Raw genomic sequence first — 19,895 nt, forward strand, 5'->3', positions numbered from 1 at the left:
CCCAGAAAATGTTGCAGATGTTTTCCAAAGTGGCTGTACCATTCCACTCCCAGCAGTGTGAGAGGCTCCTGGCTTCTCATCTGTGGCAAGCTCATCCGACCATTCTTTTTGATCACAGCCATCTTCATGGTTTCAAAGAAGTATCTCACTGGGGCCTGACTCCACCTTTCCTAGATGACCAGTGGAGTGGAACACATTTTTTATATGCTTGTTGGCTGTGTGAATCTCTTCTTTGGAAAGATGTCTATTCAGGTTTTTCATCTATTTTAAAATTGGAGTATTTGCTTTTTAAAAAAAATTAAACTGTAATTTATATATTCCAAATGCAAGTTACTTACCATGTATTATTGATGAACATTTTTCTCATTCTATGAATTATATTTTCCATTTTATTTATTACATTTCAAAATTTTATTAATTCATTTATTGTCGTGTACATGGGCGTTTTGCCTGCATGTATGCCTGTGCACCAGATATGCGCCTAGTATCCTCAGAGACCAGAACAGGGAGTCAGATCCCCTGAAGCTGGAATTACAAATGGTTGTGAACAGCTGGTAATCAGTGTAAGCCCTCTGGAAGAGCAGTCAGTGCTCTTAACTGCTGAGCCATCTCTCCAGCTCCAAGATTCACTTACTTATCTTTATGTTATGTGTATGAGTTTACCTCATGTGCACCACATGTATGTGATACCCACAAAGCTCAGAAGAGGGACCAGCTCACCTGGATCTGGAGACACAGAGGGTCATAAGCCACTGTGTGGGCGCTGGGAACAGAACCTGGATTTTGACAAAAGCAGTAGATGATAGCTGAGCCACCTCCCTTGTCCCTCCTCTATTCTTAAAATAAAACCCCTGTGGCCCTGTGGACCAAATCAGGACCTGGATCACGTCAGGCTAGTCAGCAAGCACTCAGCTGTACGCCAGCCTCATCTTCTCAGTCGCTTTCTGGTGTTGTCTGAAGCACGGAAGTTTAAAGTTTTGGGTGAGGCCCAAGCCATCAATTTGTTACTGCTGTTGGTTGCTGGTCCTTCACTGTTAGTTTATAGATGAGGTTTATAGGTTTATAGGTCTATAGATCATCACCTACAACATGACCACAAAGGCTGACACACCCGCCTTCTTCCAAGTGTTTTTGTGGCCTCTGCTCTCACACTGAGGTTTTAAAGCAATGTTGAGTTAATGTTTGTGCACCACATCGTACATCCTGATTATAAAAATGACCATAAGAAAGACCGTCAAGAGCGCCTCGTCCCTGGGACTGTTGGCTTAAGCTTTTAAGTATTTTTGGTAGACATCTTCAAGCGGTTAAGAAAGTTTCATGCACTCGTCAACTATGTTACACAGTTGTGTTTTCAAAGATATTATGCATTTCTTACCCTTTAACGCGGTAAATCACATTCATAGAGCTGGCCCCAGTACTGGACACCTGTGATCTCAGCACTCAGGAAGCTAAGACAAAGGATTTTGGGTTTGAAGCAAGCTCAAGCCATATGAAAACACCCAGTCTCATAAAAGTGCTCCCCAAGAGATTATACGAAAAGATGCTCAGTGCATAGTTTTAGATGCAAGCCTAGCTCTTCATGTGTTATGCAATGTGAGATTTTGTTGACTATTATTTTTAGTTAGGATGATCTTGGCATGCAGTATCTTTCCCATACTGTCTTTGCCTTAAAAAAAAAAAAAAAGAATCTTGTGGGGATGAATTCGGAATCATCCTTTTGAAACTGTTCTTCGTGGGCTGAAGAGATGGCTCAGGGTCGTGAGCATCAGCTGCTCTTCCAGAGGGCTTGGGTTCGATTCCCAGCATCTTCATGGTGGTCTGCATTGGTAACTCCAGTCCTCGGGAATCTCAAGCCTGCTTCTGGCCTCTGCAGATGCTAGGTGCACACGTGGTATCCAGACACACACGAGCGCAAAACACCCCCACAGAAAATAAGTCAATTGCAAAAACCCAAACTTGCTGTTTATGCAAGTTTTTGAGACTACCCTGTCAAAGTTAAGTGGTGCTAGCCTTTACAGCTATTCATGACCAAGTTTTTTTTTTTTCCTCTTGGAAATACTTTATTATTTCCTTTAGTGAGTGGAGACTACTTAGGTTTTCTATCCCTTTAAACGTTGGTTAAGATTTTTCTAGAAATTGAAAAATTTAATGACATGAAGTGTATGAATTTTGATTATATCTTTGTTATATCTGCATTTTTGTCTTCCTTAAAATCCCTTAAAATTTAGCATTTGTTTACTTATTTATTTATATATACTTTAAATACTTATTTAAAAATTTCACATATTATATGAGTGTTTTGGATGCATGTGTGAATGTATACTATGTGCATGCTTGATGCCCATAGAGGCCAGACGAGGTATCAGATACCGGCAACTGGAGTTACAGATGATTGTGAGCCACTGGGTGGATGCTGAGAAGTTACCCAAGGTCCTCTAAGCAGCTGGGCCATCTGTCCAGCCTCGGTTTTATTTGTCATTATGTACATGGGTGTGTGTGCATTTGAGTCCAAGGGGGCCAGCAGAGTTCTATGGATTCTTGGGAGTTAGAGCAACAGGCCTAGTGTGGGTGCCGGGAACTGGACCCTCTGAGGAGCAGTGTGTCCTCTTAGCTGCTGAGCCATCTTTCTGTCTGCTTTCTATGTGGTTTTGGTAATCTTTGTCATGATGGGATTTTCCTGGGTTGGTCTTCTCTTGCGCATTACTGTTTCATTTGTGCTTTTGCTCTGGTTGTCCTCTGTCATGAATTTTTCTAATGTCCTATGATGGATGCTTGCCTCTGTGATACTCGTCATATACTGTCTATGTCAGCCGGTAAGGGAGGAGAGCACTGCTTCAGCAACACCCTCTTCAGCAGAGGGCTGATGGCCACACCGACTTCCAGTTACCAGCTACCAAGCAGTAGTCCATATACCTTAGATGGTAATGCACTTATGTTTAAAGACATAGCACCTACCACTGGTATTTTTTCACCTATAAATTTAGAAATGTTTAAAAAATCCTATGTTTTCTTTCTTGTGTGTCTTCCTTCCTTCTTTCCTTCCTTTCTTTCTTCCTTCCTCTCTCTTTTCTTCCTTCCTTTTTTCTTCCTTCCTTCCTTCCTTCCTTCCTTCCTTCCTTCCTTCCTTCCTTTCTTTCTTTCTTTCTTTCTTTCTTTCTTTCTTTCTTTCTTTCTTTCTTTCTTTTGACAAGGTCTCCCTACATATCCCAGGCTGTCCTGGAGCTCACTATGTAGACTAGGCTGGCTTTGAACTCACAGAGATCTGCCTGCCTCTGCCTCCTGAGTCCTGGGAGTAAAGGCGTGCACCACCATGCCCAGCTTCTTTTACCTTTTTGAAAAACATTTTAATAAAAAATATTATAAAAGCCTTGCAAGTAAATGAAAACACCACATACAAAAATGAACCAGTCTCAAAGTATATACAACTCAATGAATTAAAAAAAAAAAAATTGAATTGGCCCAAAGTGTGTAGTGAGAGAAGGGGACGTTTATGGTGCTGATCCCCAACACACACACACACACACACACACACACACACACACACACACACACACACATATACACACTTCAACATTTGCATGCCTTTTATTTTATTCCCATTGCAACAGAGTACATTCACAATTTATATATCCACTGTCATGTTTGGCTTTTCCTTAGATAGCATAATACATTTGTATTTGTTGTGATGACTGACAACTAAGGGTTAATTCCCACCATCTTGTTCTGTGTGTTTTACACATCCTGCCTCTCCCAACCCTGCTCCTGCCCTTTTGAGTAGGGTTTTTGGCTTTAGGCAGAAGTTTATAGAGTGACCCTTCAACTTAGGTAGGCCACTTGGGCTCTTGAGTGGGTAACGCAAACCCCCGGGATTGGCTGAGGTCCCTCCCGCCCCCGGGTAGCTCTGGTTTCAGACTCATCGTACACTTCTTTCTTTGACACTGTCACGCATTTAAGAAGACACTTAGGGATGTATTCATCTTGGTCTATTTGTGTGGGAAGGTGTTGATGGGGCTGGGCTCCCTGCAAAGCAGGCTCTGGGCCAGAGATGAGAGTGCAGGAAGTCTATGAAGGCAGCTTTAGGGATCAAGACCAAAGGAAGGAGAAAGAGGGAGAAGCAGAGGTAGCCCCTGCTGAACACAGGCAGCTCCCAACAGGGGTGTCCCTTGAGATTTTCCCAGGTTTGGGGTGAGAAGCTAGGTCTTTGTGGCTCTGTGTGATCAGCTATTGGATCGGAGCTGTTCGTGGAAGGGCTCATACCTCATGGAAGGAAGCTCTCCTGGCTGAAAGCTGGTTCTGTCAGCGTATGGTGTGCCCCCCCACAGATGGGGAAGGCGCCTTAGTTCCTGAGAGCTGTGAAGGCTCCCCACGGCACTGCCAGGCCGCAAGTCTGCTGTTTGTTGGCGATTGAACTCCTTGAATGGCTTTGTTTCCCACCTCACAGAGCCATATGGCAGTCTACCTCCTAATGGTCAGCGTGTGCTGCAAGTCTACCCTGAAGCCCAGTGTCTCGTTTCTCAGCCAAGAGTCTTTCACGTGTGTGACCTCTGCCCTAACTTGTGCTTCTGGCCATCCTGTGCCTAAGCCTCCTGTTGTGCCCCTAACTGAATGCCTGGCCATCTAAGTCCTCCCACTCCTTCCATTCCCAGCCCACAGTGTCCCTTTGTCCCCTGAATTCCTAAGCACCCATGCTTGCTGCACTCTGATGCTGTGTGCGGCACCGTGCTGCACACAGCTTTCTTGTTTGTACCCTGGATGGACCTGAGGTCTCTTCTTCTTGCGCAAGTCTACAGGATTCATATGTTCAGCCCAGCCTCCTTTTCCTGGTGCCTCCAGGGTACGAATCTAGGCTGCACAATGTGGCTGGGGCACACCTGAGACTTGAGGCTCCGAAATTGGGTCAAGGTAAAGGACAGTCTGCCTCTGTGCCACCTCCACATGCATTCTGAGGCTGTCATCACGGAGCAGCACCCCAACCCGCCCCAGGGACAAAGCTCGCTGTTCTAGTCCCCAGAGAAGCAGGTGCAGCATGAGAGGCTGGGGCGGTGGCAGGTGGGTCTATCTATCCAGAGTGTGGCACATGCTGGGTGGGGTATCTTAGAAAGGAGAAAGGAGCAGACTGTGGTCTGCCCCAGGGCAGGAGCTATGCCGTGGGCAGGATAGCTTTACAGCTTGGCTCCAAGCTAGCTGCTTCTGAGCACCGGCTGAGGGCTGAGAGCAAGGCTAAAGGGGAGCCGGGAGCAAAGTGAGTTGAGACCCTGCTGTCTGCATTGGGCCTGTGCCGGGTGAGCCGGGTGAGCCTGAGTGGAGAGTTTCCCCTGCTATGTGCCCTGCATGAGGAGAGGCATTGGAGTTCCTATCCTTCCCCAGTGTCCTTCAGGGACACAGTGATCCCCTATGCACCCTTGTATCCCATCTCTTCTTTCCTCCCTATCTCTCGCCAGTCCTTTTTGAACCACTTTCTTTGAGGGAAAGTTAGTCTTGTATTGGGTTTAGCTTCTCCCCTTTATTATTTTTTTTAAGATTTATTTATTTATTATATGTAAGTACACACCCCAGAAGGGGCATTAGATCTCATTACAGATGGTTGTGAGCCATCATGTGGTTGCTGGGATTTGAACTCATGACCTTCGGAAGAGCAGTCGGTGCTCTTAACTGCTGAGCCATCTCTCCAGCCTGCTTCTCCCCTTTATTAAGTTCATTTACCTCTCACCTAAGAAAAATGTCCCCACTTTGTTCTTAACCCTAACGATGATTCTGTGGACCCTCCTCCTCAGTGGGAGAAGGGCTTATTATTGTTGTTATAGTAATATTATTAAGTGATATTTATTACCCTAAATATTGAAGAGTCACGAGCCAGGCTCTAACTCCAAAGGGAGGATACACTATTAATCCCACACCGTTCAATAGCTGGTCTTCTCTGTTTCATCCTGTGCACGGATGGTAAGCATGCTGTTCAGCGGCCATGGGGACAGTGGTCCAGAGAGTGCCAGTTTGCAGAAGGGAAGGTTTGTCTGGACTTGCGGATTTGGAGGTTCAGTGCACGGCTGCTTGTGTTGTTGCTTTGATCTGGGGTGAGGTTATAAGTCATGGTGGGAACTTGGTCAGGGACGAGGCTGCTCACCTCATGGTAACCAAGGAGCAATAGAGAGAGGAATGGTTGGAGCCCAGCATATCCTTCTCAGATAATAGCACCCCTGATTACTATCTTCCTCTAGACCCCACCCGTGGTGGTTTGAACGACAGTGGCTCATATATTTGCACGATTAGTCCCCAGTGGGCAATCTGTTTAGGAAAGGTTAGGAGTGGCCTTGTTGGGGGAGGTGTGTCCCTGGGGATAGGCTTTGAGGTTTCCAAGGCTCAGCCCAGGTCCAGGTCCACCTGATTGGGATGTAGCTCTTAGCCCCATGTCTGCTGTGTGCCACCGTGCTTCCTCCTGCCATGATGATAATGGACTGATTCTCTGAAACTCTAAGCCAGCCACAACAGAACAGGGACTAAGACCCACCCCTTAGCGATTCTACCACATCTCCACAGCACCACAGGCTGGTGACCAAGCCTTCAAAGAGTGGGTCTCCGTGGGGCATTGAGGACCCAATCTACAACACAGAGGGACCCGTGTAAAGCCCCCAGCCTGCAAGGTTCGGGCAAGAGGTGCTTCTTTCAGCTCATCTCTCAGGACCCTGCCCAGAGGCTCCTATGATGTAGGGGTGTGACCAGTTGGAGAGGATGTGGCAGCATTAGGTGGTCCAAGAGTCCTCTGTGCTTGTGCCACCTGGAAGTGGGCTGGGCTGGGAGGGATCGAGGTGCTCAGTATAAGCTCAGAGTCTCAGCCAAGTGTTAAGAATAACAGTGGCCGCCGGCCTGGAGGCAGCCTCAATTCACTGCGATGCTGGGGTGGCACTGGGGATCTTGCACCCTTCCAAGGCTTCCGCGGAGCTACAGGGCTTTAGACTCTCCCTGGCTCAGCTCTTCCTAGGAGGGACTCAACAAACCACTCCTTGTCCACTCAGAGCCCTCCTATGCTCCGCTCCACCACCAGTTTGCCAATCTCCTACTTCCCTATTTGAGAGTGGGAGAGTTGGGTGGGGGTCCAGCCCAACAGTCGTGCGCAGTGGACCAACCACGAGAAAATAAGCACCTCCCCTCACTCCCCACCCCACTCACAGTTTTCTAGTAATGTTACTGTGGCGCTTTGAGAGAAAATCACGAGTCAGTCAGTCATGAGAGGGAGGGCAGCCACAGAGAGGAGCGTTTCGATTATACTATTAATTCCCCAGAAACACTGGGGCTTTTCCGAAATTGGGCCACCTCCCTGGAGGACGAAGCTTCAAGGGAGACAGGTGGCATCACTTCCATGAACTGAGGCTTCGCCAGCTGCCACCCTGCGCCTGGCTTCCCCATGCCCATATGCTTCAGGTCTCTGCTGCCCATCCTTGCTAGGCATTCTTTCCCAGAAGTCCCTGCTCACCAAGAGAGCTCTCCTACTCTTGTCTTGAAAGGCCACACTCCAAGCCCTATGGCTCTCCTTCTACCAGTTACTGTTACCCATCATGCCTTTCACCCTCTGGCACACGCTTCTGTTAGCAGTTTATTTATTGTCTTGGTGTCCATCTCCTAGAGCAGTGGTTCCCAACCTTCCCAATGCTGCGACCTTTTAATACAGCTCCTCACGTTGTGGTGACCCCTCAAACATACAATTATTTTATTGTTACTTCATAACTGTCATTTTGCTATTGTTATGGATCGTAGTGTAAATCTCTGTGTTTTCTGATGGTCTTAGGCCAGCGCTGTGAAAGGATCGTTCAACCATCAAGGGGGTCGTGACCCACAGGTTGAGAAACATTGCTTTCCTTGGAATTCTGCACTTAGGTCAGCTAGTGAACCTTGGCATGCAGCCTATGGCTGCGTGATGAGTATAGAATGATATGATATGATATAATATAATATAATATAATATAATATAATATAATGTCACATACTGTAATAAAAATAGAATGAATGCATAAAAGGCACATATGATCAGTCAGCTCTGATGTACCATGCGTGACATTTGATAACTATTAACTGAAGATGGGTATAGCTTTTATTTCACAAGCTGGGCTTGGAAGAGAGAAATGTATCATTTCAAATTATTTAATTAAAATGGGAATCAATCAATTGATTAATTAATTATTTTTGAGACAAGATTTTAATCTCGAAATCTTTCTGCTTTAGTCTCCCAAGTGCCTAGATTCCAGGTTCGGGGAACCACAACCAGCTGGAAAAAAGAGGAGCCCTCTCTCTACCCATAATGCTATATGAAGAGCTTGGCCCTCTCTCTACCCATAATGCCATGTGAAGAGCTTGATCCTCTCTCTACCCATAATGCCGTATGAAGAGCTTGGCCCTCTCTCTACCCATAGTGCCATGTGAAGAGCTTGACCCTCTCTCTACCAATAGTGCCATGTGAAGAGCTTGGCCCTCTCTCTACCCATAGTGCCATGTGAAGAGCTTGGCCCTCTCTCTACCCATAATGCCATGTGAAGAGCTTGGCCCTCTCTCTACCCATAGTGCTATATGAAGAGCTTGGAGGTCTTGTGTGGATCGAGGCCTTTGGAGGACTCTCTGAACCACAGTGCACTCAGCTGATCTGCCTCTTGGTTTCTGGAAATTTCTGGAGCCCAGGTCCAGCTGACCCAAACACTGCTTTGTCTGGGGCTTTCTGCCTCCCTTCCCTTCCATTCCCCTTCCCCTCCCCTCCTCTTGTTCTTTCTATTTTTCCTTTATTGAAAATAGATTTTTTTCAAACACTATATTCTGATGTGTATATTTTCCCCTTCAAGGTCCTCCACACCTCCCCTTACACCTGGTCCACCCACTTTCTGTCTCTCGTTAGACAATAAATACCTAAAGGATAACAATACAACAAAATAAAATGAGATAAAAACAGACGAACAAGTCAGAGTTGGATAGAACCAAAGAAAAAGCCAAAGGAGAAGAGCATGAGACACACAGATGCAGAGACACATTTGCATGCACAGGAATCCCATTATACCACAGGACTGCAAGCCATAGCATATATATATGGACCCTGTCATATATATATACATATATATGTGTGTGTATATATATATATATATATGTATATGCACACACACATACACACACACACATATATATACACACACAAAGGACCTGTAAGGTATTAAATTAATTAATTAGTTAATTAAACATTCTTTTAAATGCTCTGGCAAAATTAGACAAGGACCCTCCAAAGATGTCACTGAGTCCATTTTGCTCTGACCATCTACCACCTGCCTCTAAGAGTAGATTGTATACCCAGTGAGACTTGTTAGGGAAAATAAGTCTTTTTCCAGTTGCAAATGGTTATCAACTGCAGACAGGTTCTGAGTTAAGGGTGGGGGTTTGTGTCTCCTTCGCCCCTCAATGGTGGTGTCCTTTCTAAGGGATTCACTCAGCAGAACGTCATGGCAGTGGGAAGTGTGGCAAAGGGCAAAGCTCACTTCGTGTGGAGTCGGAAACAGAAAAGGAGACAACACACGGCTTTTTTCAGATCCACTAGTAAATTTTAAATAAGATAATGCCTTACAGTTTCTGGAGAGTATTGTTAGTGGAGGTAATTAAACTTCATTGGGCTCTTCCTCCCGTGTTAAATTCTCTGAGATGTGACCCCCCCTCCCCAACACACAAAGTTTCCTTGGTAGCCACCTTGGGCAACCTAGGCAGGTCCCCAGTCCTTAATCTAATTTGATATCTGAAGGTCATGTACTGGCATCCTAGCTGAGGTTGGCCTATGTCATTAGCAACCACCACAAAAGTAGGAGGCTGAGCTGAGCCCTGGTGGATCTGTCTTTCATAGCCAGGAAATCAGGACCCAAGCTGTTTTGTGAGGCATGTGTCTGAGAAGCTGTGGACAGTTAAGGGGCACTGTAAGCTTATCAGTGCTTGAAGCCACTAAATATTGATTGCCTAAGTCTTCAATATATTAGCTGAGATAATTCTTCCTGTGCTGTTTGCTTTGTGTGTGTGTGTGTGTGTGTGTGTGTGTGTGTGTGTGTGTGTGTGTGTGTAGGGGAGAAGGCTGGGGAGATAGCTTAGTCAGCACAAGTAAAAAGACTTGGATGTGATCCTTAGACGCCCCCGCCCCATGTGAAAAAGTAGGGTTTGGTGGCAAACACCTGTAATCCTGGTATTGGGGCAGCAGGGTATTCCTAGGGCCTGCTGGCCAGCCGGCGAGCTTTGGATTCAGTGGGAGACTCTGTCTCAAAAAATAAGGTAGAAGACAGTAGAGGAAGACTCCAAGTGTTGACTTCTAACATCATGTGTAAGCACACATGTGCACGCACATGTACCTACACATAGCATATGTAATGTAAATTTCTAATTTAAAAATGAGCTGCTTGAGATAAACGCATGATCACTAACAGGATCTTAAAATAAAGGTCATCCCTGCAGCATTTTACACTATGAAGTCTTGCCTATGGCTGAAGGGTAGTGTGTGAGTGTGTGTGTGCATGCGTGTGTGCGCACGCACAACCATGATGTAGAGGTCAGAGGTAAACTTTTGAAGTCAGTCCTCTCTTTCTATAACATGGATCCCAGGGATGGCACTCAGGTCATCAGGTTTGGTGATCATGGACCTGATGGGCCATCCTGCAGGCCCAAGAACATGGTGAACTATGTAGTAAGAAGTATTCACAAAGACAGGACAGAGAATCAACAATGTTGACATTCTGCCACATTCATTTCATTTTTCCCCCTATAAAAAAATAAATAGAACCCAACAAAATAGCTCCAGCTCCCTCGCCCATCACACTTGCCTGCGTAGAGTCTCACTTAGCTCCTTCGGTGCTTGATTTTGCCCATCACACTTGCCTGCGTAGAGTCTCACTTAGTTGGGTGCTGGTATTTCCATACTAGCCTCGTCCTCATGGGCTTTATTTTCTGCTTGTTGAGATCTTCACGTGGGTTAGCTTTGCCACCTCACCTTTCCGGCAAGGATTCCAAACACAAGAACGTGCTCCCCGTTAGTCATCCCAGGGGCTAGGGTTTCTAGATCGCAGTGGAGACTCCAGAAATGTTTGCTACTCTCAGGGAAGAGTGAAGGAGCCTCCTCTCCCCGGGTTGTCCTTTCTTGTTATGGTCGAATTGGGTAACAATGGACAGTTCCTTATGCTTAGCCCAGAAATGCAATTTAAATTATATGATACTTGGTTTTGGAAACAGTATAATCCATTTTTAGCTAAACCAGAAAAAAATTGCTAGCCTAAAAGAATGAACTTTATTGCCATATACAACGATAACCAGCTTTATGGTAAAAACAAAAGCAAAAACAAAAACAAAACAAAACCTTATAAACTAGGATGTGATGCAGCTTCTTTGGCAGCCTGCTTTTGCCTATTTAAGTTATAGCGAGCACCTCACCTGATGCTCAGGCCTTGCATATATTAATCTTTGCATAGCTCTTAGGAGAGACTGCCTTTGTGGGTGGGAAGGTGACAATGTGGCTAGATGACCTTTTGAATAGTCCATGGGTAAGTTTTTCTCACCAGGCTGTTTAAATTTACTTGTAAACTACTGTCCTTGTTTGCGTTCTAATGTTATAATAAAGACCATGACCAAAAGAAACGGAGGAGGGGTGTTTAATTTGGTCTACATTTCCACATCACAGTCTATCATAGAGAGAAGTCAGGATAGGAACTCAAATAGAAATCTAGAGGCAGGAACAGAAGCAGAGGCCCTGGAGGAACACTTTTTGTTAGCCTGCTGTCCTGGCAAGTTTGATGTCAACTTGACATAAAATTTGACACACGCTAGAATCATCTGAGAGAAGAGAACTCCAGCTGAGGAAATGCTAACATAGGATCTAGATGTAGCGCATTTTCTCAGTTAGTGATCAATGGGTGAGGATACAGGCCACCTCTGGCGGTGCCATTCCCTGGGCTGGTGGGTGGTCCCAGGTGCTATAAGAAAGCAGGCTGAGCAAGGCATGAGGAGTAAGCCAGTAAGTAGCATCCTTCCATGGCCTCTGCATCAGCTCCTGCCTCTAGGTTCCTGCCCTGTTTGAGTTCCTTCAATGATGGACTACAACGTGGAAGTGTAAGCCACATAAATCCTTTCCTCTACAGCTTGCTTTTAGTCATGGTATTTTATCACAGCAAGAGAAACCCTATCTAAGACAGAAATTGATACAAGGAGCATTGGGTATTGCTGTGACAAACCTGATCATATTGTTTTGGGGAGGGTTGTGGAAGGACTTTGGAATTTTGGGATTGGAAAAGCCATTCAGTGTAAAAAGCTTGGTGAGCTGTTCTGTAGTAGCTTGGAAGAGAAGAATATTGAGACCATTGAGATGATGGTGGCCTAGCTTGTGAAGTTTCAGAGGGAAGCTAAGACTCTACCTGGCCTTTTGTGTGAAGACTCTTTGTAGTGTCTGGTCAGTTGGAGCTGAAGAATCAGCTATGATCAACAAGAGGCCAGAACCACTAAAGTAAAAACCTTTATCTTCCTGGGATGCTGGATGCTGGTCCTGAGTGAAGAAATTAGAGGCAGTTAAGAAGAGAGCAGCATCACTGAGGTGAAATCCTCTGGGGAGTGTTTCCTCAGAGTCAGCTCGCAGAGCTGCCAAAGTTGGTAACATGTGGGGGTCACCCAGGTGGTACTGGTTTTGAAGGTAGGAAGGGGTCATGAAAAGCCGCTGAGGTTTGGTGCTGGAGAGAGGCCATGGGAGAAGGTGCAGCCTCAACAGCAGTTGAAATTTCAGGATTGAAGAAGTCATGGAGAGAAGTTGAGGCTTGGCACCACAAAGAGCGCTCAAGAGAAAGTAGAGCCTCGTTGTAGCAAAGACCCCGGCATTTTGGAGATGTTGGTACAATGCAACGACCACCAAGAACAGCAGCCGTGGTGTAGTGGAACCCTGGAGCACAAGCTGTGTACACTGCAGAGGGCAGAGCTGGAGCCGTGACCCAAGCCCCTTGGAAGAGTCCAGAAGACCATGAGTGGATGATTGGACATTTAGCTATTTATACATTTGTAGTTTGGTTTTCCTTTTTTTTTTCAGGTTGTGACTGTATTCTGGTTCTTCCCTCTTGAAGCAAGAAAGTACTTAACTTATTTTTTATTTTACAGGAGTCCCCAATTGAGGGACTGAATTTTGAAGTAGATTTTAGGTTTAAAAGAGACTTCAATTTTTTTTAAATAGACTGAATTTTAAAGTGTTTGAATTTGTAGAGACTGTGGAACTTTATAAGTTTGTAAAATGTTTTATATTGTGTTGTTAACTTTAATGTGTGATCTTGGGAGAGGAACAAGAAAGGAAAGGTTAAGGCTTAAAAGTGATATGTTTGTGCATCAAATTGGCAAGGGAATCAACTATCCTGGCTAGTTTTATGTTAACTTAATACAAGCTAGAGTCATTTGAAAGGAGGGAATTTCAATTGAGAAAATGCCAACGTAAGATCCAGCTGTGGGCATTTTCTTAATTAGTGATTGATGGGGGAGAGTCTAGCCCATAGTAGGTAGTGCTGTCCTTGGGCTGGAGGTCCTGCGTTCTATAAGAAAGCAGGCTGAGCAATCCATGAGGAGCAAGCCAGTAAGCAGCACCCATCCATGGCCCCCACATCAGATCCTGCCTCAAGATTCTTTTCCTGTTTGAGTTCCGGTCCAGACTTCCTTCAGTGATAGACTACAATGTGGACGTGTAAGAGGAATAAACCATTTCTTCCCCAACTCACCTTCAGTTCTTATACTTCATCACAGCAATGGCAGTCATGACTAAAGACACCTGCTGTCTGGCTTGTACAGACTACTTTCTTATATAACCCAAGACCACCTTTCTAGAAATGACAATGCTCACAGTGGGCTAGACCCTTCCCCATCAATCCGCTGCTCAAGAAAAGGCCCCACAGACTCTGGGACAGGGAAGTGTACTGGAGGTATTTTCTCAGCTGAGCCCCCCTCTTCCCAAATGACCCTAGCTTCTGTCAAGTTGACAGAACAACCTAACCAGCACAACCAGCCAAATGGCAAAACCTCGGGTGGGAATGTCTTCTTTGACTGCATGCAAGTTAGTTAAGGACTTTTAGAAATGAGAGCTTTTAAAGTCAACCCAGGGCAGAAGTCTTGCCCACTTTTAAGCCTCTGGATCTTGGGCATATGCCTAAACTCTGGAATTCTTGTTTTTCATTTGCAACTAAAGCCAATGAGACCTTCTGCATTCATAGTGCCTGTTGCTGATGAGTGCTCACTCAACAAACACCACTCTTCCAAGTAAACCACACCTATAAGCTGATGGATACTTCACTGATTTCTTAAAAAGCAACACACAGTCACATCAACAAAAACATTGATGTACCGTGTCGAGCTGGACCACAGTGGATTGCTGCTCTTTTCTGAGTAGCCTGGCATCCTTCCGCCTCGGTGTTGTGTGCCGCCATCTGTATTTGTTCCCCTTTTGGGTTAAGCTCTCTCTGCTGTGGAGACTGGAGCGGGGAATGAAAAGCAACAGCAGCCATTCACTCCATGAGCAGAGTGCCTCGCATATGTAGCTACCGTAAGTAAGACCCTAGGAGGACTCACACCAGGACTGGCTAGAAGCTGGGTCAGCATGCTCGTGGGCGGTGAGCAGGAGTCCCAAGGAGGGAGATGGAAGGCCTTGGAGTAAGCAGATCAACGGGGCCCAGCTCTCCCTAAGGATTTATAGCTGTGTGCTCAGCATTGCTACCCTGAAAAGAATATGCATTTCCTAGGTCTTTATTGTGAGTGAGCTTTAATTTTTTTTTTCCCCTTGAGAATGAGCAAAACTGTGGGAAGTCAGTCATTTCTCCCTCCTTGGTTGACAGTTGACGGACGCTACCTTCATGCTCTGTCATCTTGAGCAGGGAGCTGCCAGCTAAGCAGGTGACTGACTGGGTTGTCCTATGGCAGCCTGGTGGCTTTGAATACTGTATGGACACCTTGAAAAAAAAAAAAAAAAACCACGCTCCTGCTACAAGCAACACCCATAACCATGGCTGGCAGCCACAGGAGTTACAACTGCTCCAGTGTGCCAGCGCTGGCAAACGTCACTCTGGCTGTTCCAGGCCTCGGTGATTTCCAGATGACCAAGCATGAAGCTGCTCCAGAAAGCCCAGTCGTCGACTGCAGCTGCAGTCTACCCTCAACAGGTAGAGGAAGAGTCCTGGCTTAGCGACCCAGCAAAAAGCTTGTGGTTGGCAGAGACTAATTCTTATGAAGGATTGTGCTTGCTCCGGGGGAAACGGGAAGGCGTGTTGTTATTGGTGCAGAGTACAATTCCATACTTACACGCCATACCCCCTCTGAGTGCGGCAACACCACGAGGCTGTTCCCTGTATAGCTTTCGAGTCAGCGACGGCGTCTTCTGGGTTCTGCCCGCTTGTGTTGTATTATTAGTTCCAATAAGAGACATCTCCTAAGTGACCCTTTCTTGCTTCCCTGTGGTCGTCGTCCCGGGTAGGACGGGCTGAAGTGCTAACACGAGGAGTGGGTGGCAGTAGCCATGACTTATGGCGATGATGACGGTTGTAGCAGCAGCTTTGGCAGTGGAAAGACAAGCAAGAAGACTAGCTGAAGAGCTCAGGGAGAGAGTGGAAGCGGGTCCTGCAGGGAGCAGAGGTCGTGACGGGTGGTGAAGGTTTGGAGACTGGGGAGATGGAGGAGCAAGCCGAAGACTATGAAGACTTTGAAACAGACTTGGGGCTCCAGTTACTGGAAGACTCCAGAGAACTTCCAAGGGGCTTGACCCACAAGGCTTGAGAACTTTAAAGTTGCTGTTGAGGGCGGGGGCCAAGGGTTCCAGCACCCTTGGGAACTGTGGTGTAGGCCAATGCTGAGTGCTAGTACAGCTGCTACTGATGGAGAAGCTGCTCCTTGGCAAGCACGGAGAGCAGTAAGCCCAGAGGGGTACCTAAAACTGTAAGTGTCTGTCTTCTACAACCCGGAATCGCAAACCTCTAGTTCTAAGGGTTTAAGAGCCATACGCATCTGAATTTGTCAGCTGGAGGATGCTCAAGGGCCCAGGCCTGCCAGTTCTGGAAAGCCATTCTCTGTCCTTTGGTGATTTCCATCTGACAGGAGCAAAATGACCTCAGCGAGCTGACCGGCAGCAAGAGCAGCTCATCTCTCTGATAATCTCACCCAAGGACTCCAGAGACATCCTAGACTGTTTATCCATTGGATTATGAAAACAGAGACCACAAGATGTGCAGAGAGTTGACTGAGGGCACCAGCTAATTAGAAGGGTGTGGCTGGAATGGCTCCAAAGCCCATTTGCAGTTCTGATTCCCTCGGCTAAGAGGCTATTTATTAACAATTTTATTAACTATTTTCATCTGTCTCCTCTCCACCACCACCACCCTCCCCCCCTGCCTAGAACTCCCCTTTTCCTTCCTTTTTAGTTCTATTCTGACTTTGAAGTTCAATAGGTTTTTCACTGGAAGTGGCAGCATTAGGAGTGTCCTCATATCTAAGGGCCAGGCAGATGTAAGTGGGTTTTGGAAATTCTAGGCATTGCTTATATGACAATGATTCCTAGTAGGGGTGATTTTACCCCTAGAAGCCATTTGCACCTGGAGAGATTCTGATAATCCTAACAGGAGATGTGGAGGCCAAATGCAGCTGACAGAGTCTTGGGGGACATCACTTAACATCTTATACAACACAGGACAGTCCCCCAGCAAAGGGCTCTCCAGCCCCAGGTGAACACAGTGCTAGTGTCCCAAGGTACTTAGGAGGGCACCCCTTTTATCCTTAGTCATTTAGAAAAGCTGCTCGGTTTCCTCTCTTGAAAGGCACAGTCCTCACCTGGCCAGAGGTTCAGGCTGCATAGTGCTGCACCATGGTTCTAGAGCACCAGTCAAGCCCTTCAGGGTACCGGCAGCTCTGGGTGCAGAATCCCCTTCCATGAGCCAGCTTCCCCAAGGGCAAGCCTACTGCTCTCCCTGGAGTGTGTGCAGCTTCGTGTGCCTAACTGCTTCTTATATATGCTCAACCCAGTCCTCCTGCTTTGGGTACCATCTCGCATCCCCATCCCTGTCTATTCCTGATCCTTCTGTAGTTCTGTCCAGAGACTGGATCTATCTTCAGGATGCTGCTTTCTCTGGCCTGGGTTGTCGGTTACCCACCTGCTTGCCGTCTCTCAGGACTGTTTCTGGTCCCTTCTGTTACCTCCTCTCTGTGCTCACATTCTCACTCATTACTTTGCCACCATTATCGTAGGGCTGGGGAGAGAGTTAGATACACATGTGCTCAGTCCGTCATCTTAAACCAGAAGGGGGAATCCTCACATGGTGGATTAAATTCCTCCAAGCTGTGTCTGGCACAGCACTGGTGATAGGATTCTTTTCACTTCACTCTCTAGAAACAGGAACTGAGGGACGGCACCGGACAGGAGGTAGAAGAGCCCTGCAACTTTAGTCTTAGTGAGCCTCTGTTTCCCTGCTTGTAAAATGTGTGCTTCACCCCGTGGGAAGGATGAAGGATGGGAGTGAGGGAAGGATGCACGAGCGTGAAGATAGCATGGTGCCTTACCACCGTCACCCACATGGTTGGAATTATCACCATTGTCACCCTCTAGTGTATAATGACCAAGTTTTGTCTCATGGGTACAGCACAGAATGTGACTCTTAGACAGGTCTAACCCAACATACCAGTGTGTATATCGCTTGCCTCGTTTTCTTGCCAGAGGCTTCCAGTTTGGTTGGCAGAGGGGCGACCAACAGGCCAATTGGACTGGGCTCTTTAATGACAGCGGCAGCCCAACAGAGCAGAACATCAGTGGCTCCAGCTCCAGGTACAGACCCCAGTGAATGGCGGGGGAAGGGGAAGCCCAACCACAGGGGACTCTGAAGTCCCTAGCCCATTGCTTGTTCCTAGAGCTGCCCTCAGGGGAGGGGTGCCTTGGTCTTCACTTTCACAGATCACCACATTTGGGGTCCTCCTTGCATCCTTTGAGGGGTAAGTGGATCTGGTAGATAGGACCCTACCCTAACCCTGTGGGGACACTGGCCTTTTGGGTAAGGTGGAATGAGAGCTCTGGTGCCTGAGCCCCCATTAGTATGTGGGAACAAGAGCCGTGTCTATATAGCGGAGATTTCAGAACTTGAGTTGGCAAATGCTTGTGTGTGAGGGAGGGTGTGGTGGCATCATGGAGTGAAGATTGGACAGGTTCTCTGCTTCTTTGAAGTTCACTGCCCGGACACAGGTCTCCCCGTGGCCAGGGCAGAGTGGTCTCTTTCAAGACAATATTGTGCTGTAACATTCATACCATCTTCTCCTGTTTTTACTTCTTGATTTATTGCAACATTTAAAGCTAAAGTCAGGAACTAAGGGCCCTTCTGCTGACACAGGGAGGAGCTCGACAGCATTTGTTGAGTGGATAGAAGCAGAATATTCTTAGATGAACACATTTTTGCAAAGAGGAATTATGTGGCCAAGACAGGATGCTTTCTCTGGAGCTTGTGTGTGGCAGGAGCCTGCCAGGAAACAGTTTCCAGGGCCTGATTAAGCCGTTTTGTCCTTTGATCCCTCTCCCGACCCAGGATGAACTGTCAGATCTGCTTCCCTGAGAAAAAGGCCTGAGATTTCTTTGCAGTTAGTCTTGACCCTAATCATGGAATCAACCTTCGAGATAAGTGGTGATTATGCATTGCAGGGTCCCAAACAAGCCTGCTTTTGTCAAAACTTTGGAAAAGTAAAATGTGGCTGCAGTGTCAGAAAGCAAGTGGGCATATGTCCACAGAGCAACCCGGGTGTGCTAGGTGGGCACAGATCAGACTTGGAGAATCTGATGCTTACCTGTTGGGACCAGAGTTCTTCCTTCCTATGGGCAGTGGGAGCATGGGCAGCTGAGCAGGGTCCTGGGATGTCCCGGGACGGGACAGTGAGTGTATCAAAGCTGTCTTTCAGGTGGTTAGCAGTTTGTCATGTCCTGCCCAATTAGATATGAGGAGGCTTAGGTAAATGAGCAGGTGCCCATCTCTCTGGGGAGCTTCTTGGGAGAGATAGATAGTTGAAAGACCTGGGACAGAGAAAGACCTGGGACAGAGAGAGACCTGGGACAGAGAAAGAAAGACCTGGGACAGAGAAAGACCTGGGACAGAGAAAGACCTGGGACAGAGAAAGGCCTGGGACGGAGAAAGACCTGGGACGGAGAAAGACCTGGGACGGAGAAAGACCTGGGACAGAGAATACTGGAGTGAGCAAGATGGACAAGCCCAAGGAGGCTATTTCTGGACAGATGTTCTCAGTCAATGGCTGGAGCCTTTGGATATTGCATAAATTTGATCATCACAGTGACCAATACTTGATAGAAATAATTTAAAGGAGAAAAGATTCACTCACTCTTCACTCACTCACTCACTCACTCACTCACTCACTCACTCACTCATTTATTCATTCAGAAGCTAGAGGACATATCCGTAGTGGGATATTCCTCTGAGCAGGCCCCACCTTCCACAGTTCTACCACCTAACCAATCTCCCATTCAAAAGTTGGATCCAGGGTCAGATGAAACCACTCATGAGCTCAGAGCCCTCAAGATCTTATCTCTGGAAAGGCCTCACAGACACACCCAGAGGTGTGTATTCTCATGCATGCTTCTCAACCCAATAAAGTTGGCAACCAAGATTAGCCATTCATGAAAATGTGCACACAATACTGTTGATGCTGTAAAATCTGCCTGAGAACCCGTGGTTGGGAGCTTATAGGTGCTAGGGATGAACCTACTATTGTTTTCTTTTTCTTTCTTCCTTCCTTCCTTCCTTCCTTCCTTCCTTCCTTCCTTCCTTCCTTTCTTTCTTTTTTCTTTTTTCTTTTTTGTTTTTTCGAGGCAGGGTTTCTCAGTGTAGCCCTGGGGCTGTCCTGGAACTCACTCTGTA

The 19,895-nt window shown here is 46.6% G+C and overlaps 1 protein-coding gene across 7 annotated transcripts in view; it reads left to right on the forward strand.

The window, feature by feature from the left end:
• Positions 1-19,895, forward strand: part of St8sia5 (ST8 alpha-N-acetyl-neuraminide alpha-2,8-sialyltransferase 5) — a 68,488-nt gene that overhangs the window by 7,069 nt on the left and 41,524 nt on the right. For 5 of the 7 annotated variants that reach the window (XM_031366082.1, XM_031366083.1, XM_031366087.1 and 2 more), the window contains exon 2: positions 17,702-17,809. The exons of the other annotated variants lie outside the window; for them this stretch is intronic. In XM_031366082.1, coding sequence (XP_031221942.1) covers positions 17,702-17,809 — 108 coding nt within the window. The remainder of the gene's footprint in view (positions 1-17,701; positions 17,810-19,895) is intronic. 7 annotated transcript variants of the gene reach the window in all.

Source organism: Mastomys coucha, unplaced genomic scaffold (assembly GCF_008632895.1).
Source record: "Mastomys coucha isolate ucsf_1 unplaced genomic scaffold, UCSF_Mcou_1 pScaffold13, whole genome shotgun sequence".
Taxonomy (NCBI): domain Eukaryota; kingdom Metazoa; phylum Chordata; class Mammalia; order Rodentia; family Muridae; genus Mastomys; species Mastomys coucha.